A 22,995-nucleotide genomic window follows, 5' to 3' on the forward strand; every position below is an offset into this window, starting at 1 on the left:
CATTTTGTGTGCTACAGTTATCGCAAAAGAATGTTACTGGGGTCTGTCAAGATAAAGGGGAATACTTGGCCATTGTGTACTATGAGGTCTTTTTGAAGTCCGAACTCATGACAGGCTATTACAGGTATACTTCTAAGAGTTTTCTGATGACAAAGGAGGAATATGATTTACAGCGCAATCCTGTGCAGAGTTATTCCAGTCTAAGCCATCGAAATGAATGGGCTTAGCCTGGAGTAACTGTCCTTTGGATTGCACAGTTAGTTACTTAGACTTTAGTTACTTGACTGAGGCAGTAAAGCCCATGAAAGAGGCTAGTTAGATAATTCGCATGTGCCTATTAGTCCAATGTCACATCTGTTTGGACAACATGAGCTCAGGATAAACCACATGGTCAAATAACCTAACATGGGCTCTCCAAGTAAGCAAGAATGGCTGACTCTCTGGCTTCTTTCCCCCATGTTCCTAGCCTCCCCGATCAGTCCAGATTGACAGTATGGGCTTCACCATCTATGCAATCTTAACAGCTGTATCATACCTCTGAAGCCAGATATAACATGGCCGCTTTGGCAATTGGACTCTATGGCATTTAAGTCCCTCCCCTCCCAAACCCCACCCTCCTCCACCCCAAAAACCTCGCGCCAGTGGTGAAGAGGGATCTGGCAACCCTAGCTGCGGCCTGAACTTTCAAAGGCCGCAGACTGTTTCAACAAAGGAATGATGCGTTCATCCAATTAATGAAGTAGATCGTTGCTGAAGAATGTCAGTTTCTCATGTGCCGCAGCACCAAAACAGGTTAGGGCAACGTAAGCATTTTCCCAACATGCAATGCTGATAGTTTACCTGGAGAAATACCCTTTGGCACTGTAGTAGGACGAGGTCTCTGTTGCGTCTCCTGCTGTGTCGTAATCTGTACTGGTCACTAAGCAATAGAAAAGAAAGATTCTATGTGTTTCCTCCAATACTGCCCAGAACTAACTTCAAACGTTCCCAATAAGCTCACCCTAGTGGTACATTATACATTGTACCTGTACATTATATATACCTAACCAGGGAACAGAGGGGAACGTAAGGATTTTTACAAACAATACATTATTCCCCTTTCTGGATGTTTAATGAATAATGCCATCTTGCCTCCCTGGATTTTCTCTTCTGCTCAGAGGAAACTTGGGCAAGAAGGGAGAATAAAATAAAATAAGGGAAGTTAAATTCTAGTGAACTTAAACGGTAGCTCCCTTATGACCTCTGGTGGTGGCCGTGCAAACAGATGTTTGGGAGAATAGTAAAGTTAGACAGTGAAATCTGCTCATTGATGTTGGGTCATTTGGAAACTTAGAACCATAGAGTTGGAAGGGGCCATAGAGGCCATCTAGTCCAACCCCCTGCTCAATGCAGGATCAGCCTAGAGCACCCCTGACAAGTGTTTGTCCACCGTTGCTTCAAGACTGTTAGAGAGGGGGAGCTCACCACCTTCCAAGGCAGCCAATTGCAGTGCTGAACGGCTGGGTAAAAGGGGGGCGCCCGTACAGGCTGCTTTATCACTCCTTACATTCTAAATCAGTGGTTCCCAACCTTTTTTTGACCAGGGACCACTAGGACTTTTTTGTTCGGTGCAGGGACCCCAAGGTTCAAAATAAAAATTCCGACAATTTGAAAATAAACTTTAATCATAACTGTTAGTTAAACATTAAACTTAGAATAATATTTGAATATATATATATTTTATAATAGAGAACTTTTAATTGAAAATATTAATTTATTATGGGTTTATAACTTTGTTTCGCAGACCTTAATTTAGTTCTCGCGGACCCCTGGGGGTCCACGGACCCCTGGTTGGGAACCAGTGTTCTAAATCCATTCTTGATCTCATTTGCCTCTCCAGAAGAGCTTATACCCCCCCACAAAAAATCTTTCTTTTCAACTGTTTTTATTTTATTTTTAAAGAGAAATACATTACATAAACGTACAATAAAAAACATACATGAAGACATTACAAAACATAAAATAGAAAAATCAAGTGTGGCTCATTTTAATCTAAATTTTCTGCCTATTACATTTGATAATATATTGTCACCCTTTCTAATCTGTTCTTACTTGTTGCTTACTTGTTATATATTTGCCAGTAATTTAACGTTTTTCATAGTGTTAGCTACTTTGATATACTCAAAGAGAAAACAAAACATTTAATATTTCTTACTTGTGTTTTTATACATCTATAGAGGTTTATGAAACTTTCTTTAAATTGCATATCTGTCTTATATATCTATATATCTTGCCACTTATATTGGTTAGCTATTATAACAAAACTATATTTCTAAGCTATTAGATTATTTACTAAGAGTAAAAAAGTTAACAATTTGCATATTCATAGTAAACTTTCCATTTTCTTGTCAGTTCTTCCATTGGTCTTTTGTTCAACAGGTTTGTTAGTTTAGCCATCACTGCATACTCAGACATTTTCTCTTGCCAGCTGTCTACTTCTGGGAGTATACCCCCCCGAATCTTGTGGGTCTCTAAGGTGCTGCTGGACTCGAGTCTAGCTCTTCTGCTGCAGACCAACATGGGCTACCTGACTGAAACTATTTGCTTCTCTAGTTTCTCAACTTCGGGTTCATCTGCTCATGTCAAACATACTGGATTGGCACGGTCATAATCGGGGTGGGGAGGAGGGCAGCTGCCCCTGTGGCATGCAGAGAGGGCGGCAGAACTGTCTCTCCTCCTCGGCCCACTCCTCCTGTAGGAGAGGCAGTTCTGCTGCCCTCTCTGCATGTCACAGGGGTGGTGGCTGCCCTCCTTGCACCCCCCCCCCAGCTACGGTCCTGTGGATTGGTCAAAATGTACTTTGACCTCCTGCCTCATTACCAGTGCTGCCAACCTCCAGGTACTAGCTGGCGATCTGCTATGACAACTGATCTCCAGCTGATGGAGATCACTTCACCTAGAGAAAATGGCTGCTCTGGCAATTGGAATCTATGGCAATTGGAAGCCCCTCCCCTCCCCAAACCCTGCCCTCCTCAGGCTCCTCCCCAAAAATCTCCCGTTGGTGGCAAAGAGGCAACTGGCAACCCTACTCATTACACTTCCTTTGGCCCTTGGTACTCACGGTCCACGCGTAGCTCTGCTTTAGTGGAAGCCACGCCCATGCTGTTCTCGGCCAGACAGCGGTAGACCCCCATGTCGAGAGGGACCACAGCAGTGATGATCAGCTGGTGGCAGCCTTCCTGGTCCTCATTGATCATGTAGTGGTCATCCTCCTCTATCACTCTCCCATCCTTGAACCAGCGGATGGTCGGGGTCGGCTTGCCAATGACAACACAGTCAAAGCTGACCGGATAGCCATCCTGCACCTCTTGGTTTTGAAGTTCCGTTATGAAGATGGGAGCTGGAATTGTTTTGAAGATATTGATGGCAAACAGAACAATAAATAATGGATTTACATCTATGTGTAAGTAAAGGTAGTCCCCAGTGCAAGGACCGGGTCATTTCTGACCCATGAGGTGACATCACATTCCGTTTACTCGGCAGACTATAAGAACATAAGAAAAGCCCTGCTGGATCAGAGCAAGGCCCATCAAGTCCAGCAGTCTGTTCACACAGTGGCCAACAAGGTGCCTCTAGGAAGCCCACAAACAAGACAACTGCAGCGGCATTTATCCTGCCTGTGTTCCACAGCACCTCATATAATAGGCATGCTTCTCTGATCCTGGAGAGAACAGGGATGCATCATGACTAGAATCCATTTTTACTAGCAGCCATGAATACCCCTCTCCTCCATGAACATAAGAAAGGCCATCCTGGATCAGACCCAGGCCTATCAAGTCCAGCAGTCTGTTCACTCAGCGGCCAACCAGGGGCCTCTAGGAAGCCCACAAGCAACACAACTGCAGCAGCATTCTCCTGTCTGTGTTCCAAAGCACCTCGTATAATAGGCATGCTCCTCGGATACTGTAGAGAATAGGTACATATCATGACTAGTATTCATTTTGTCTAGTAGCCATGGATAGCCCTACTATGTTTATGGGGTGGTTTGCCATTGCTTTCCCCAGTCATTTACACTTTACCCCCAGTAAGCTGGGTACTCATTTTACCAACCTTGGAAGGATGGAAGGCTGAGTCAACCTTGAGCTGGCTACCTGAGACCAACTTCCATCGGCATTGAACTCAGGTTGTGAGCAGAGCTCTGCAGTACTGCAGCAGCTTACCACTCTGTGCCCCCATAAATCTGTGTGTGCACATCTATGTGTACATAGGAATAAAATTCACAGACGACTATGACAATATGACAATGCACCTAGAATGAAGTGTGGGAATCCTTAAGCTGCTTTGGGCATGTCTACATTGGCACTTTTCAGGACTGCGCCAAAGCATCTACACTGCACAACCATCGGTACAGTCATTTTTTCTAGATTTGCATCGCCTTGGAACCATGCCGGCTCCGGGCCATTCTAGCCCAGACTTATTAGGTACTGAGAAATCCCTGCCTTGACTTCCTGATCATAGAATCATAGAGTTGGAAGGGACCACCAGGGCCATTAAGTCCAACCTTCTGCACAATACAGGAAATTCACAACTACCTCCCCCAACCACACCCCTAGTGACCAGAAGATGGCCAAGACGCCCCCCCTCTCATCATCTGCCTAAGGTCACAGAATCAGCATTGGTGACAGATGGCGATCTAACCTCTTCTTAAAAACCTCCAGGGAAGGAGAACTTACCACCTCCCGAGGAAGCCTGTTCCACTGAGGAACCGCTCTAACTGTTAGAAAATTCTTCCTAATGTCTAGACGGAAACTCTTTTGATTTAATTTCAACCCGTTGGTTCTGGTCCAACCTTCTTGGGCAACAGAAAACAACTCGGCATCCTCCTCTATATGACAGCCCTTCAAGTACTTGAAGATGGTTATCATATCCCCTCTCAGTCTTCTCCTCTTCAGGCTAAACATACCCAGCTCCTTCAACCTTTCCTCATAGGACTTGGTCTCCAGACCCCTCACCAACTGGGGTATGTCAAAGTGGAAGAGAGCAAAATGTTCTGCTGGTGCTCTGAGAGCTGCACAGTACTTGCCAGGTGTGAACAAGCCACACAACTCATGACATGAAGGCAACGGAAATGCTGATGGTCAGCAGAAGCCCAAAACCGAACAGCACAGATCCACAAAGTTAGGTTGACCATACTTACCGTTTTGAACAGGACAGCCCGTTTTTATCATATTTCCCGGCCATCCCATCTTTTTAATTAAATGCTCAAAAACAGGGTGGAAAAAAACGTAAATTCTTTTATACTTTTAGTAATATTAAGATGGTAAGCCTACTTTTGTGTTATGCACTAATATTTTATATTTTATTAATATCAGAGTTTTATCAATTTTTGTAATTTGCATCAGTTTTACAGTCTTATCAAGTTAGACAATCTGATGTACTAACTTCTGGCTGATCAAGAAGACCGTATCAATAAACTTGACTTGACTTGAAGCACTGGCCCCACCTGCTCCATTGAAATATTTACATGCATAACTTACCAGTATCAGACGTGAGCAGAGGAGGTGGCGGCCGTTTCACCAAGCTCCGTAGCTGCCCCAGAGCAGGTGGAGTGGCTTTCCCTATGCGCAACTCGGTCTTTTTACTGCCTTGATCCAGGATGTCAATCTCGACCGCAATACCCATAGCGGCAAACATTTCTTTAAACCGGCTGGCTGCCGTCTTGGCCTCCGACATGACTTCAAACTTGATGTAGATGTACCTCTCATCTTCCCGGTAGGTCTGATGGTCAACTATCTCTATGTCTCCCTCGTCAGCACTGACAAAGAGCTCCTCCTCCACGTCTGAAATCTCGGTGGAGATCTTGGACTTGAACAGCTTGTGAAGCCTCCTCCCAGCTTTCCGGAAGGCGTCGTCCAGTTCGCTGCCGGAAGAGCTCTCTGTTTCGCTCTCAGGGAGCTTCCTGGTATGTTTGGGCTTGCGTAGGGGTGCCAGAGGTGGGGGGCTCACCATCACCTTGGCGTTGTGGGACACCTTGCCAAATTTATTCGACGCCTCGCAGGTGTACTTGCCCACGTCATTCATCTCCAGGCCGGTGATAATCAGGGAGCAGGTCCCGTCGCTGTAAGTGTCGATATGATAATGGCGCCCATCTGAGATTTCGTTACCGTCTTTCAGCCAGCGGACGGTCATATCAGTTTTGCTCTGAGCCACGCATTCGAGATGAAGGTTGCCTCCGGGCTCGCCCGAGAAGTCCTTGAAAGTCTCGGCAAATATGGGGCATTCTTGCTGCTTGATCTCCTTCCTCACTTTGTAGCCTTTGAAAGCGGCCTGGATTTTGACAGCCGCCTGAGCCATGGAAGGGTCGTCCAAGTCTCCTTCTAGGACTTCTGGTTCAGCTGTCTTGGCGGGAGGGGATCGTTTGATAGTTTCGACGCTCGTTTTCTCCCCCCGCTGATAGGTTTTCCCCACAGAGACAGTCTGGACTTTGCCACCGACGCCAACACTGGATGAGCCAGCCTTTTTGAGGTAGTTAATGAGGGAAGGAGTCCCGGCTCTCGACTCATCATCCGAGCTGGTGAAAGAGAAGTCTGCTTCTCCTGCTCTCACTGATTCATCGCAAGTAGAGTATTCCTCTGAGTAGGGGCCTCTGTCGGCTTCTTCCTTCTTCTGTTTCTGAAGCTTGTCGTCTTCTTCTGGCAGTTCACTGATGGAGTCAAGGGTTGGCTCCCTACTCATTCGACGCTGCTTGGGGAAAGCTTCCCACAGGAGGTGGAGATCACCCTCCTGAGCAGCTTCAGGTGGTAAACTGGGTTGCAGCTGCCCATCCACCATCTTGTCCAGCTCCTTAGCAATGGGAGTTTCCTCAGCAGCCTGTTTTAACTTTGACACTGTGGAAACGAATAGGAATCAGATGGAAGAATAAGAATTGGTTATAATATCCCCATTTTCTCTAAATTTTTAAGGAGACTCAAAGTGCCTTCCAGTGTGGTGTAATGGTTAAGAGAGCAGCGGTTTGGAGAGATGGACTCTGATCTGGACAACAGGGTTTGATTCCCCACTCCTCCACATGAGCGGCGGAGGTTAATCTGGTGAACTAAATTTGTTTCCTCACTCCTTCACATGAAACCAGCTGGGTGGCCTTGGACAAGTTACACCTCTGTTAGAGCTCTCTCAGCCCCACCTACCTCACAGGATGTCTGTTGTGGGAAGGGAAGGTGATTGTAAGCCAGTTTGGGTCTCCCTTAAGTGGAAGAGAAAGTCAGCATATAAAACCAACCCTTCTTCTTCTTCTTCCCTTCCCCTCAACAGTCACCTTGTGAGGTAGGTGAGGCTGAGAGAGTTCGGACAGAACTGTGACTAACCCAAGGACACCCAGCTGGGTTCATGTGGAGGAGTGGGGAAACAAATCCAGTTCTCCAAATTAGAGCCCACTATTCTTAACCACTACACCACGCTGGCTCTCATAAGAGTCTCAAAACATGCAGAGCTTTATGTATGCAGGAATATCTCCTTATGCTTTAGTGTGTCTGGGATAGCTCATCCCCTTGTCTGCCCAGAGCTGTTACAATATTGAAATGAACAGAAACATATCAACTCACATGGAGCTCTGTGGGAACACTGGGACTTTGTAAGGCTTGCAGTCTGAGCATGAAAGGAATCCAATCACAATGCAAAAAAATGGGAACATATTAAACTGTTTTTTACTGAGTCGGAGTCTGTCGTAGACACCAACATTGATGTAAAGATGGATGGATGGATGGAATTGTCTGTGGCCAAAGGCCATCACAATCCACCATACAAAACATTAAAATAACATAAAGATATCGTAAAATAACATTAAAATAACTTTAAAACAGTCTGACCCACAAGAAACTAATATTTAAATATGTTAAGATCCCTGGTTAAAAACAGCTTTATCTTGGATTTTCTTAGCTGCTAAAGCAAAGAGTGACACTTCGTAGGAAACATCAGGATTGAGCGCATTTATAGAATATAAATCTGAGTTTATGATGGAAACCCGACTATTTTTAGGCACGGACTCACTAAGACTGTGAAACAGAAATGCAAATATTGTCGAAGGCTTTCACGGTCAGAGTTCATTGGTTCTTGTAGGTTATCCGGGCTGTGTAACCGTGGTCTTGGAATTTTCTTTCCTGACGTTTCGCCAGCAACTGTGGCAGGCATCTTCAGAGTAGTAACACTGAAGGACAGTGTCTCTCAGTGTCAAGGGTGTAGGAAGAGTAATATATAGTCAGAAAGGGGTTGGGTTTGAGCTGAGTATTGTCCTGCAAAAGTATTGTCCTGTAAGTATCAAGATAATGTGCTAATGAGGGTATGGTATGTTAATATGGAACCATTGTATCCTGAAGTGATCTGTTAATGTGTGTAATCCAAAACTAATCTGTATGGCTATTGTTGAATGTTGTCTTTGTCTGGAGGTTTTTCAGGGCAGGAAGCCAAGCCTTATTCATTCTTAAACTCTCCTCTTTTCTGTTAAAGTTGTGCTGATGTTTATGAATTTCAATGGCTTCTCTGTGCAATCTGACAAAATAGTTGGTAGAATTGTCCAGTCTTTCAGTGTCTTGGAATAAGACCCTGTGTCCTGTTTGTGTCAGTCCATGTTCAGCCACTGCTGATTTCTCAGGTTGGCCAAGTCTGCAGTATCTTTCATGTTCTTTTATCCTTGTTTGTATGCTGCGTTTTGTGGTCCCGATGTAAACTTCTCCACAGCTGCAAGGTATACGATATACTCCTGCAGAGGTGAGGGGGTCTCTTTTGTCTTTTGCTGATCGTAGCATTTGTTGTATTTTCTTGGTGGGTTTAAACACTGTTTGTAGGTTATGTTTTTTCAAAAGTTTCTCCATCCTATCAGTGACTCCTTTAATAAATGGCAAGAATACCTTTCCTATGGGAGACTGTTTTTCTTGAGTTTTCTGATTTTTGTTTGGTTCAATGGCCCTTCTGATTTCATTCTTGGAGTAGCCGTTTGCTAGCAGTGCGTGATTTAGATGGTTAGTTTCTTCCTTGAGAAACTGTGGTTCACAGATCCGTCTTGCACGGTCCATTAATGTTTTGATTATTCCTCTTTTCTGTCGGGGGTGGTGGTTGGAGTTTTTGTGTAAGTAGCGATCTGTGTGAGTTGGTTTCCGGTAGACCTTGTGACCTAACTGAAGGTTTGATTTACGGATGACAAGGGTATCAAGAAATGGGAGTTTACCCTCAATTTCCTTTTCCATGGTAAACTGAATGTTTGGATGGATATTATTAAGATGGTTTAGAAAGTCCATTAATTTTTCACCATTTGGAGCCATGGTGAAGAAAAATTAATGGACTTTCTAAACCATCTTAATAATATCCATCCAAACATTCAGTTTACCATGGAAAAGGAAATTGAGGGTAAACTCCCATTTCTTGATACCCTTGTCATCCGTAAATCAAACCTTCAGTTAGGTCACAAGGTCTACCGGAAACCAACTCACACAGATCGCTACTTACACAAAAACTCCAACCACCACCCCCGACAGAAAAGAGGAATAATCAAAACATTAATGGACCGTGCAAGACGGATCTGTGAACCACAGTTTCTCAAGGAAGAAACTAACCATCTAAATCACGCACTGCTAGCAAACGGCTACTCCAAGAATGAAATCAGAAGGGCCATTGAACCAAACAAAAATCAGAAAACTCAAGAAAAACAGTCTCCCATAGGAAAGGTATTCTTGCCATTTATTAAAGGAGTCACTGATAGGATGGAGAAACTTTTGAAAAAACATAACCTACAAACAGTGTTTAAACCCACCAAGAAAATACAACAAATGCTACGATCAGCAAAAGACAAAAGAGACCCCCTCACCTCTGCAGGAGTATATCGTATACCTTGCAGCTGTGGAGAAGTTTACATCGGGACCACAAAACGCAGCATACAAACAAGGATAAAAGAACATGAAAGATACTGCAGACTTGGCCAACCTGAGAAATCAGCAGTGGCTGAACATGGACTGACACAAACAGGACACAGGGTCTTATTCCAAGACACTGAAAGACTGGACAATTCTACCAACTATTTTGTCAGATTGCACAGAGAAGCCATTGAAATTCATAAACATCAGCACAACTTTAACAGAAAAGAGGAGAGTTTAAGAATGAATAAGGCTTGGCTTCCTGCCCTGAAAAACCTCCAGACAAAGACAACATTCAACAATAGCCATACAGATTAGTTTTGGATTACACACATTAACAGATCACTTCAGGATACAATGGTTCCATATTAACATACCATACCCTCATTAGCACATTATCTTGATACTTACAGGACAATACTTTTGCAGGACAATACTCAGCTCAAACCCAACCCCTTTCTGACTATATATTACTCTTCCTACACCCTTGACACTGAGAGACACTGTCCTTCAGTGTTACTACTCTGAAGATGCCTGCCACAGTTGCTGGCGAAACGTCAGGAAAGAAAATTCCAAGACCACGGTTACACAGCCCGGATAACCTACAAGAACCAAAGAAATGCAAATGTTTAAACATCTGTTATAGCAAAACGAGGTACCTTCAACTGAAACCTTGGCTGAAGTTTTTATATCAGGAGAGGCCACGCAGGTGTAGGATCCTTGATCTTCTGTTTTAAAATCGTGAATGATGAGTGTCTGTTTTTTGCCCTCAGAGATAAGTTCATATCTTTCTCCAGGCTGGACCTGTTCTTTTCCTTTGAACCAGACAACATCTTGGGCTTCTTTGGACAATTCACACTCCAAGAGTGTCTTCTGCCCTTCCAAAACAGACTTGTCAACCAAAGGTCGAGTGACTCCGGTAGTAGACTCTATATTTGGATGCAACAAAACCAATCAATGTGTTCCATATAAATTGAATTTTGCAGCTCCAGAGAGCAAAATAACTATCAAGCAGGCCAATTACCAATAATCTAAAGGGAAAACACTGAGAAATACCACAGTGTATATTGGTTACGAGTGGCAGCAGGTATTATGAGGCAACTGGATCCACATACCCCATATGAATAGGGCAGTAGATTCCCGATGGACAAAAGGAAATAGTTCTTTTCTTGACACAGTGAGTGATTAAAATGTGGAATTCATTACCAGAAGATGTAGTGATGGCCACAGGCATAGATGGCTTTAAAAGGGGATTAGATAGATTCAAGGAGCAGATGTCTATCACTGGTTATCAGCCATGGTGACTAAAGGGAATGTCCACATTCCGAGGCAGTAAACCTCTGAATCCCAGTGCCAGGAGGCAACCTTAGGGGAAGGCCTCAGCCTCTGTGCCCTGTTGCTTGCTCTCCTGAGGAACTGGTTGGCCACTGTGTGAGACAGGAAGCTGGACTAGATGGACCCTCACTGGTCTGATCCAGGAGGCTCTTCCGATGTTCTTATCAGGGGAAGGTCTCGGCCTCTGTACCCTGTTGTTGGACCTCCAGAGGAACTGGATGGCCACTGTGTGAGCCAGGATGCTGGACTAGATGGACCCTCACTGGTCTAATCCAGCAGGGCTCTTCTGATATTCTTATCAGGGGAAGGCCTCGGCCTCTATGCCCTGTTGGTGGCCCTCCAAAGGAACTGGTTGGCCACTGTGTGAGACAGGATGCTGGACTAGATGGACCCTCACTGGTCTGACCCAGCAGGGCTGTTCTTATGTTGTTATGAATAAGTGGATTTACAAGTTCTCAGAACGTTACAGGCTGAAGCCAGGGGAAAGTGGAAAACATACTGGTCTGTGTAATACCATGGTGATCCATGCTTTTGTAACCTCACAGTTGGACTACAAGGGGCTGTCCCTGAAGACAACCTGGAAATTGCTTTTGTAACATCCTACTTGTTGAGGAGCATGCCATTCTGATTGACCATCAGAAACTAGCTAGAAGAGAAAGGTTCCATGGCTTAGTGTATATTCGTTCATAACCAACATGGCTTGTCTTCCTCTCCTCCTTTCTTTTGCCTAGAATGTATTTATTTGTTGGTTGGTTTTTTCAATTTGTAGCCCCCCCTCCCCGAACATAGCCAGGCTCAGAACAGGTAACATCATAAAAAAAAATCATAAGTAATCAACAATAAAATTAACCATAAATTCTAAATTTAAACAATAAAATCCTGATTAAAACCTCAGAAACTCCAGATGGCACCTAAATTCAATCATGTTGCCCGAGATAAGCAGCAGGTTGCCCATTCGGTTAACATAAAATTAGCAACATTTCAGCACCACAATAGCTTCCAAGGGCCCCGAGGAAGAAAGGCTTGGGAAGAAAGGAAAGGACCTAGGCCCATTCTGGAGACACCCCCGAGGGATTACCACAGCAGAGAATGGAGACAATAAGAATGAATGGGGAGAACTGGAACGGAACAGGATGTTGGCTCAGTCAGAGCGATGGTCACTGAGAACGTGGCCCATCCCAACCTACCTATGACAGATAACTTGGAAGACGCAATGGCGTCCCTTGCAGCGAACGTCACCTCCCCGGAGTGATGCGGCTGAGCGTTCTTCAGGATGAGTTTGTAGCTGTTCTCTTCCGCCTGGATCTCCCAGTTGTCATCCGCTTGGATATCCACATCATTAAGATACCAAGCAACCTCATTCACGGGCACTGCTTCGCTCAAAACACAGCTGAAGATTGCTCTGCCTCCAGCCGTGACTATGATGTCAGTTAACGGCTGCAGAAATTCCAGGCGCCATCCTGAAATTATAAGGAGGGGAGTGATCGCAGGGCCTGCAGGGCCGAGATGTTCTGCCAGGCCTATGGCTGAGGACAGCGATGGTTCCCATCTTAGCTGGCCTCCCTCCCTTCCATCCCTTCCCTTTTACCCTGCCTTTTTTAGTTTATTAGTGTTTGCTTGGCACCTGCTGCTGTAATGAAATTATTAAGGGGCACCACTAGGATTTTTAAATGTTGAGAATTTTAGCTGTAATTGTGATGCTTTAAATTGTTATAACATGATGTGAGCCACCCCCAAGCCCAGCATTGCCAGGGAGGGGTGAAATAGAAATAGAAAAATGAATGAATGAATGAATGAATGAATGAATGAATGAGCACCTTCAAAATAAGGAAGACAATGAATTAAGGTCCTGCTGTAAAGTAGTAGAAGTAGCTTATTTTTATATGCCGACTTTCTCTACCACTTAAGGAAGAATCAAACCAGCTTACAATCATCTTCCCTTCCCCTCCCCACAACAGACACCTTGTGAGACAGGTGGGGCTGAGAGAGTTCTGAGAGAACTGTGACTAGCCCAAGGTCACCCAGCTGGCTTCATGTGGAGGAGTGGGGAAACAAACCCGGTTCACCAGATCAGAGTCCACCACCCATGTGGAGGAGCAGGGAATCAAACCCAGTTCTCCAGATTAGAGTCCACCGCTCTTAACCACTACACCACCCTGGCTCTCTGGAAGAAAACCACAGTTTCCAGTGATTCCTACAGCTATTTTGTGTCACTTCTGAGTTTTCTCTGGAAGTGACATAGTGCCACAACCAACTTTGCACATACACACACCCCAATGTCCCCTGGCTCCCAACCCTAGCTTCAGTGGGGCTACAGAGCAATACAAGGTTGTCATTACCTTTTACAGTCAAGAATGCAGATGTCACTACATCACTAGCAATGAAAGTCACCCTGCAGCTGTCTTGGGATGTCAGATTCTTCAAGAGGAGGAGATGCCGCAGCCCATTTTCAAAATAGACCATCTCGATATTTTCAGAGGTTTTAGCAGGTTCGTCGTCAATCAGCCAATTATAATTGTAGCACTCTGGCTTGGAAAGGTAACATTCGAACAGGGCTTCACCGCCTTCCATGACCTCTACATTCTCTAGGCCCTGGACAATCGTGTTCTTGGCTATTTAAAATAAAAACAAATAAACGAGTTACGCCATATTTGTGCATTACCTTGGAAATACATGGCATTACATTGGTTGAAAAGAGATATTTAAAACTGTAACCAACTGGTTTTGCAATTACAGTGATACAAAGGCTGGATCCAAAGATTCCACTTCAGTAACAGCAGGGTATCCATGGATCCAATCCTAACCCATCTTTATTTGAGTCCTTGTGATATGACCGAACAATTGCATATGCCTCTAAATCAGGGATGTCAAACATAAGGCCCGAGGGCTGGATCCAGCCCCTTGGGAGCTCTTGTCTGGCCCACGAGCCAGTCGAGGCAGCCACCTCCACCCCCATTCTTGACCTGGGCTGGCGAGGCATGCCCCAGCCCGACCAAGTGACATTTATGTCAAATCCAGCCCTCGTAACCATTGATTTCGACACCCCCGCTCTAAATGATGGTGCTTTGTTTGACTGCGAAGTAATCGTTTGCACAGTAGCCCGGGTCCTAGCAACCCAGTAATGTTCGCTATAAAGAAGAAAGGATTTGCAGCTAACTGCAAGGCTCACAAAAAGCCGGTCTTCCATTGTTCACAGCGAGCAGAAATGTCCAAATTTGCACAGCACAAACAGCTGACTCATTTGCCATGAGCTGAAGAAGAGAGCAGAGGCTGGAAGAATCGCTTCAGGACAGGATGGTGTTTTTAAAGTCAAGATCATATAAAATGGTGAATCTATTTTTTCGTTGTCCAATAGGAAACCTCACACCTCCTGTTACCAAAAGGTCAATAATGATGTGTTGTTACGGAATATGATAAGAGTTAATGGCCACTGAGTCATGGTTGTGTGATGTCATCTTAAACACTCATTAATACTTGCAATAACATATAAAATATTACCTTGTCATTAAGAATACTTCATTTTTATTTTTTTAAAAATTGGTGAACCACTTTAAGGCAGTGAACAAGCAGCAATTAAAACTAACATAGTTAAAGTGTACCTTTTTTTAAAAAAAAAGTCATATGATAATATCACCAAGTGAATAGCAACCAACAATCCCCGTCAGCATTTAAACAACAATATACAAGCCTTATCCCAAGTGTATACAAGCATACCTCATAGATATTGTGTGCTCAGTTCCTGACCACAGCAATAAAGTGCATTTTTTGGTTTCCGAGTGCATAGAAAAGTTATATTTACACTATATTGTTGTCTATTAAGTGTGCAACAGCACAACCTATTTTAAAAAGCACTGTAATAACAATGAAAAAGTGTGAAATACTGCGAGAATTACCAAAAGGTGCCACAGAGACATGAAGTGAGCACGTGCTGCTGGGAAAATGGCACCGATTGACATGCTCAAAAATGCAACATCTGCGAAGCGCAATAAAACGAGGCACAATAAACCGAGGTATGCCTGTACTAATAATACCAAAGACAACAATAATAATATTTTGTATTTACACAGCACTTCTGAGTGTTCAAAGGGCCTGACATACATTATTTCAGAAATCCTTACAACAACCCTGTAAGGTAGGTCAGTATTGATGGGCTGGATCCAACCACTCCTTTCTGCTAAGTCGTCATTGTTGGGTGACATTTTTTCTCCATTAGGCCAAAGGGAGTCCCTGCATCCAACTTAGAAAAAGGGAGGTATGGTTGTTGCCATGATAAAGACAGAGAGGCTGAACCTGAAACCGTGACTTGTTTGAGATCAACAGGAGTGCCATCAACCTAAAGCACTGTGACCGGATTTCCCTACCTGGCTCAGGGGAACAAACAATGGAGGTAAGGGAGTGTCGCCTCAAGACTTTGTCTCACAGTGCTCCTACAACAGCTACAGGAGCTTGCTCCCCTTATTTCCCCATTCCCATAGGCCAGATACGATAATTGCCCAACCCCGTCCCCTTTCAAAGAGCAACGCTCGCACACACACACAGTGTGACCTGGAATGGCCACCACACTCCTCAGTTCTGGCGTCGCCTAGCATAGAGGGGAAACGGCTGAAGGCCGTAGAATTTTGCCGCCCGGGGTCAGTCGGTGCCGTTCATGCTCTCTGTATTCACATGCACGCTCTCTGTATTCACCCGACAGTCTTCTTTCCACCGTGGAAGACCTCACCTTGAACGTCAAGCATGGCCACCACTTTAGTGCCGCCAGCTTCGCAAGAATAGATGCCGGTGTCCCCCGGAAGAGCAGGATTGAATTTCAGCTTGGCCACGTTCCAGTCCTGCTCCACGACAATGCGCCGGCCGTCGGTGTGAACGTCCTGGTCGTTTTTCTTCCATGTGGCCTGCACGGGCCTAGAGTACTGGCAGACGAATTCCGCTGTGCCATCTTCGTCGACGAGAAGATCCTGCATGGGACTGACCACCTCAATGGTTGGATCTGTCAACCGACACGTCAGGAGGGACATGCGTTAGCGGATCCTTTGGGAATGATCACGGGCACTTTTTAAAACACAGAGCGCGGGCTGCGAAGCAAGTGAGAGGTGTGAAAGGGGACCGGAAGCGCTATCTAATGTGCTGAGTTTAGTGGTTGCTCAAGTCAGGAATTAGCATGAAAGAAGAAGACGGGTAAGCTATTAAGGTAGCCGGGGTGTGGTGTGCAACTGAGACATTAGATCAGTTTTTGTGTCGGTGCATTTCCAGAGCTCAGAACCAGGTTCAAACCCCACCCCACCCTGCAGATCAACATCATGCTAAGCTCCTCAGCCCCAATGTGCGCTGCTAACAGGATCAGGTGTGTTAACGGGAATAGAAGCACCAAAGCGGAATTTCTGGGAATTTTATAGGCGTTGTCCTACAGCTCATTGTCCCTGGTTCTATCTCTCTCAGCCTAATTTAGCACACAGCATTGAGCTCTTTGGAGGACTTGCAGGATAAAAATGTACCAAACAAATAATTACACAATTGCTGGGGACAGAGGTTTTCTACGACTCCTGGTATTATTTTATTTAAATGTGATGCAGACGAGGCCACACTTTATGGGGTCAATTTAACTTCAAATTATGCTGAGCCTCATGCAATGCAACAGGTATTACCCAATTTCTTTCACATCCATTATTTCTTGGGAACAACCTAGCAGAACTGTTCTCTCATATTCCTCCTGAGTCCTATGAACAAATTCCAGTGGGATATTGGAAATGGGAAGCACGAGCCAGCTCTCGCAATACTTATGACTATCCGTATGCAAACAGACACTGCTGTTGCATCCCCAGGGGAGGGGCTGTGGCTCAGTGGTAGAGCATCTGCTTGGCATGCAGAAGGTCCCAGGTTCAACCCCCAGCATCTCCAGTTCAAGGGACTAGGCAGGTAGGTGATGTGAAAGACCTCTGCCTGAGACCCTGGAGAGCCGCTGCCAGTCTGAGTATACAATACTGACTTTGATGGACTGAGGGTCGGATTCAGTATAAGGCAGCTTCATGTGTTCATGTACAAGAGGAAGACATGCCCCCCTTAACAGTTTTATAGAGAGGGAAACAGTATTAGGAATGTCATGGCAATCTGGCAAATTTGATTTCCAAAAGTAGTTACAGTAGCTTTGCTGGTGTTGACGCATATTCCGGATCCAACTTTTGTCTGATACTGGTAGGGAAAAAGTTACGGGGAGGGGCTAGATGCATCCTATGGAAGGAAAAAGAAAGCATCTACATTTTGATAGGCACCCACATGAACATCGGAACATGCACCTCACTGAGAGCAATATATATCACCTGCATTTGGATGTGCGTATGACTTGTAATCTGCACTTCTAAAAAGAAGGCTATCTAAGATGTGTTGTGGACTTCCCACAAATTTTACAGACCATGGGGTGGAAACGCAAAATGAATAAATAAGGGGACTAGTTTCGTATACCCGTTTGGATCTTATTACTAAAACAAGCACAAGATTGCAAGAAGCCCTACCAGAAATGTTGTTAGTCTTTAAGGTGCTACTGGGAACTTCTGTTCTTTCCTACTGATTAAGATTGCAAGAAAACATTTAGTTTAATAGTCTGGCTATCAGCTCTTCAATCATCAATGAAATTTCCTCCATTATACTGGATCTCTCTGCTTCACTTGATCAGAGAAGTGAACAGCCTGAGCTTAATAGTGCCTTGATAGTACATACAAGGAAACCACAGTTTCATTTTGCTTTATGGAAAACTAAACCTCCTGTGTGTGCACATGAAATGCCCTTGAAACCGTAAACTATTCCTAGTTCTTGGATGGGTAAGGAACTACCAAGCCTTATTCTTTCAGGAAGACAATAGACAAGATTTTTAATTGTAAGCTGCCTCGAGTAGGACTCTATTTATTTATTTTTAACATACAGGATTGTGCTTATAGGGTAGTTTGCTGGTTAATGCATGCCTTGTAATAGCCGTTTTGCAGAATTGGGTTAAGGGCTACCCAAAGGCAGAAGCAAAAGCAGCGTGATTTGTGGGCAGACTTGTCAGCTTTTCAGTACGAGCCAAAATACCTTTGATTAACAATTTAGCGGAGGATTGGAGAGGGCCCGCCCGGAAGGTCACAGTTCCTGAATCATTAGGGCCCAGGTCTTTTAGGGTCAAAGTGTGAGTTTTCCCATCTTGCACAGAGATCTCGTTCACAGGGCTGCTCTGAAGGGGGGATCCGTCCAGCCACCACTGCACATTTTTCACGCCGGAGTGCGAGAGCACACAGGTGAAAGTGGCCGATTCGCCCGCAAAGACGTCTGTGTTCTTTAAATCAGAAACTATCTGCACTTCCTCTTCTGCGTGACAGAGTAAGAGAATGCAGACCAAGGGAGAAGAAAGGTGCAAGCGTTGGTTCCTACATCCTTCAACAAAACTCAACGGTCACCGCTTAAGCCGGGGACTTCATTTGTATCAAAGGGATCCATCAACCTAGCGTGCAGACCTTTCACACTTAAACAGGAGCACACTCCAAGCCAGAGTTTGGACAACCAGTTTTTCAGAGTGAAATCGCTACAGCTGACATCTCCTGACGAAGTCGGCACAGTGAAGCCGTCTGATGAATATCTACCATGAACTCACATTGAGAGTTGCCAACTCCAGCTTAGGAAATGCCTTGAGGTTAGGGTGTGATGCCTGGTAACAGCGGAGTTGGGTGACGGAACTCAGTGGGGATGTGATGCTATAAAGTCTGCCCTTCGAAGTTAGCATTTCTTCCCAGGGGAACTGATCTCTGTAATCTGGAGATCAGTTATAACTCTGGGAGTACACCTCCACCCCCACCCCCCTGCTTTGAGGTTGGCAACCCTACCCATGTCTCAAAAAAAAATCTTTAGAATCAAAGCGGACATGTTGCAAGCCACAATTAAAAGATGCACTGGAGCATTCGGAAGATCCATATTTATTTATTTATTTTATTCAATTTCTAACCCGCTCTCAATCCCCAACCAAGGCTGACTGCAACTTCAAGTTGCGCTGATGACACCATGTAAAAATACACTCATTATAACTTAAGTTTTGCTAGGGTCAGTTCAGAATTATTCCTTCACGTGACGGTTCTTGTTCAGAAGAGGAAGAAGAGTTGGTTTTTATATGCCGACTTTCTCTACCACTTAAGGGAGACTCAAACCGGCTTACAATCGTCTTCCTTTCCCCTCCCCACAACAGACACCCTGTGAGGTAGGTGGGGCTGAGAGAGCTCTAAGAGAGCTGTGACTAGCCCAAGGTCATCCAGCTGGCTTCATGTGGAGGAGTGGGGAATCAAACCCGGTTCTCCAGATCAGAGTCCACTGCTCCAAACCATCGCTCTTAACCACTACACCATGATGGCTCTCAGCTATGCAATTGTGAGCATCTGTGAGCAGAGACCTTTCCAGCAAGAATGGTTCTATGGGCACCTCAATTCTCTGTTCATACCACAACCACTGATTTTATAAGGAAGTTTGACCCATGGCTGTTCTGTAACTGACCGTTCATACAAACCAAGCTACCCCTTGATAGTTGCAAGGATCTTGTGATACCGTCAACCGTACAAATGCCCTGAATGTAAGGACTCAAACTGATGCGTGACTTTAAAAACCCTGCTGCTTCACGGAAACAAGTGATTCAAAGAAGAACATTAAACATTACCACAGCAAACTGGTGTTTCGTTGTTGACAGCTTGTGAGTTCGGTTTGTTTTTTAAGAGGTAGAATCTGGCGGACATGATTCAGATATAGTAAACCATTCGCCACTCCCCAGCAGGGCTTCACAACGTGGTGCCCATGGATGCCCACTGATTCCTTACCTGGCACCCAAGTGGGTGGAGCCAGGTGGGGTTTTTGGAAGCATGACATCTGATTGGCCACTGGAGATCTGATTAGCTGTGCAGATTAAAATAATGTTGCTTTGGCAGCAGCTGCCACCACAGTGTCGGCTTTATTCTTTCTCTCTCATTCTCTTTTCCAGCGTGTTTTTTAAATTTCCCCTCTTCTCCCCTGCACTTGGACTTCCCCTGTGAGTTTGCGTGTGGCTCCGCCTCCTGCAGAAGCCATTTTGCGGTGGGCTCCACCTCCCAAAGCAGGTTGTGCCCACCACCCTATGTCAGAAAACCAAAGGTTGCCACAAGCTCAAAAAAGGTTGGGGACCCCTGCACGATTGGATTAGAAAACTGGTGCCTAGTAACCCATCCAACTCTATGGTTCTATGGTTCATTGGAAGGAAAAACCTAGTGACATGTCCTGCCCAATTACAAACAGGCCCTGCTTTTTCATGGGCCAGTTCAGGATCCCGGTTTATATTTGGCTTGGGTGTGTGTGTTAAAAATATTCTGGTGGCAGCATCTGCCGCTTTCCCAGACCAGTGACTATGCCACTGCTGGTTCATGCGGACCAGTTCTTCGCTCAATGAAGTAACCTGCATGTGGGAATGAGCCCTGACCAAGCAATGTCCACATTGTATCCCCTCAAACACAATGCTCGACAAGGAAACCAGTTCACATGCTTGGCTGAGAGATATCGACACCTGAGCAATTAAGGAATGGGAAAGGAAAATGATGTAAACAGGAATGCGAACTAGCCCTAGAAATTTTAAAGGAATGCAAAATGTCTTCATACACAGTAGGACTTGCATAGAATCATAGAGTTGGAAGGGACCACTAGGATCATCTAGTCCAACGCCCCACACAATGCAGGAAATTCACAACTAGCTCCCCCACACACCCAGTGACCCCTACTCCATACCCAGAAGATGGCCAAGATGCCCTCCCTCTCATGATCTGCCTATGGCCATAGAATCAGCATTGCTGACGGCTATCTAGCCTCTGCTTAAAAACTGCCAGGGAAGGAGAGCTTACCACCTCCCGAGGAAGCCTGTTCCACTGAGGAACCGCTCTAACTGTTAGGAAGTTCTTCCTAATGTCTAGACCCGTGTTGGCGAACCTATGGCACGGGTGCCACTTCCGGCACGCGTAGCTCTTTCTGCCGGCACGCACGGTTCCGCTGGCCTTTCCGGCTCTGCCCCACCCCGGATGGGGGAGGCTGTAGCCCAGGGGTGGGGAACCTCCGACATCATTGGCGGTGGCCCCCGGACTCTCCCACAGAAGCTGCCGCCATTGCCGCCGCTGGAGCGTGCGTGGCTAGCCAGGCGGGTGGGAGAGCGGGGAACAGAAGCCGAGCGCTCACACTCGGCATGGCCGGCGGCTTCTCCGGCGCCCTCTGGGCCTGTGCGGGCGGAGGGGCATGGCTGGTCGGTGGGTGCGAAGGAGGCACCCTCTGCCCCACCCTGCTCGCCTCTCACAAGCCTGCCGCCGCGCCCCACCGAGTGGCAAATCCAAGGCAAAACCTCCCATGCATAAATGGCCTCTTTCTTTTTCTGTCTCCCTCTGTCCTTTTCTTTCTCTCCCTTGCTCCATTTCTTTCTCCCTTTCTCTCTCTTTTTCTTTCTTTCTCTCCCTCCCTTCCTTCCCTTTCCCCCTCCCTTCCCTTCCCTTCTTTCCTTCCTTCTTTCCCTCCAGCGGCTTCTCCGGCACCCTCTGGGTCTGTGCGGGCGGAGGGGCGTGCAGTCCTATTCCACCTTTGAAGTGCCCACAAGCTATCCTCCAAACACCTTTCCATTTGTCTTGATATGTAGAGAGAAAACACTAAGGAACTAGTTGCCAATCTCCAGGTACTAGCTGGAGATCTGCTATTACAGGTGATCTCCAACCAATAGAGATCAGTTCCCCTGGAAAAAATTGCCACTTTGGCAATTGGACTCTATGGTACTGAAGTCCTTCCCCAAACCCCGCCCTTCTCAGGCGCCACCCCAAAAACCTCCCACTCATGGCGAAGAGGAACTTGGCAACCCTAGCCTCTCCCTCTGGGCCCCCTCTGGGGGTGGTATTCAGGTTAAATTGCCGCATTGGCACTCGGCGATAAATAAGTGGGTTTTTGGTTGCAGTTTGGGCACTCGGTCTCTAAAAGGTTCGCCATCACTGGTCTAGACGGAAACTCTTTTGATTTAATTTCAGCCCATTGGTTCTGGTCCGACCTTCTGGGGCAACAGACAACAACTCGGCACCCTCCTCTATGTGACAGCCCTTCAAGTACATCTTACCAGGGATGCACTGCAACAAACATGCCTCCGTGCATAGGAGTTCACCCAGAACCAGTGAAGCGAGCGGCATCGTATGTTGCGCGCCAGTGGCGCAGTTTATAAAATGCCCCTGAAAGAAACCCGGTGAGCATACCTTGTACGTAAACCGCTCCTGTCGTTAGCTCGTCTCCCGTGCTACAAGTGTAGGGCCCACAATCCTCAGGCTCAACGTCGTGAATGATCAGCTCGACACTGGTGCCTTTCTGACGCATCTCATACTTGGCACTAGGCTGGAGGACCAGGGCTCCTTTCCGCCACTCGACAGCGGCGCCCGGCTGGGAGACTTCACAGTGCAGGATGGCGTGCCCCCCGGTTTCTGATTCCACGTTCTGCAACTCTTCTTTAAAGAGCACAGGCAGAACTGGAGGGAAGAGAGAATCGGGGCAGTCTCTATCAAACAGAGTCTTCCGACGCACCAACGAATTGGAAAAGACTCACAGGCCCTGGGCACCACTACTGAGCCAAAACTGAGGCTTCCTTCCATGATGCTTGTTGCTTCCACAGCTCTGAGCTGTGCCAGTGTGGTGTGGTTGTTAAGAGCCAGTGTGGTGTAGTGGTCAAGAGTGGTGGACTCTAATCTGGAGGACCAGGTTTGATTCCCCGCTCCTCCACATGAAGAAGAAGAGTTGGTTT

At 45.9% G+C, this 22,995-nt stretch overlaps 1 protein-coding gene across 1 annotated transcript in view; it reads right to left on the reverse strand.

The window, feature by feature from the left end:
- The window catches only part of OBSCN (obscurin, cytoskeletal calmodulin and titin-interacting RhoGEF), a 224,709-nt gene that overhangs the window by 104,255 nt on the left and 97,459 nt on the right, over positions 1-22,995 (reverse strand). The window contains exons 57-64 of the mRNA XM_056857144.1: positions 18,276-18,548; positions 13,553-13,825; positions 12,401-12,673; positions 10,538-10,807; positions 6,475-6,866; positions 5,517-6,429; positions 3,101-3,379; positions 841-919 (exon numbers count right to left, since the gene is read on the reverse strand). Coding sequence (XP_056713122.1) covers positions 841-919; positions 3,101-3,379; positions 5,517-6,429; positions 6,475-6,866; positions 10,538-10,807; positions 12,401-12,673; positions 13,553-13,825; positions 18,276-18,548 — 2,752 coding nt within the window. The remainder of the gene's footprint in view (positions 1-840; positions 920-3,100; positions 3,380-5,516; positions 6,430-6,474; positions 6,867-10,537; positions 10,808-12,400; positions 12,674-13,552; positions 13,826-18,275; positions 18,549-22,995) is intronic.

Source organism: Euleptes europaea, chromosome 11, assembly GCF_029931775.1.
Source record: "Euleptes europaea isolate rEulEur1 chromosome 11, rEulEur1.hap1, whole genome shotgun sequence".
In the NCBI taxonomy this organism is placed as follows: domain Eukaryota; kingdom Metazoa; phylum Chordata; class Lepidosauria; order Squamata; family Sphaerodactylidae; genus Euleptes; species Euleptes europaea.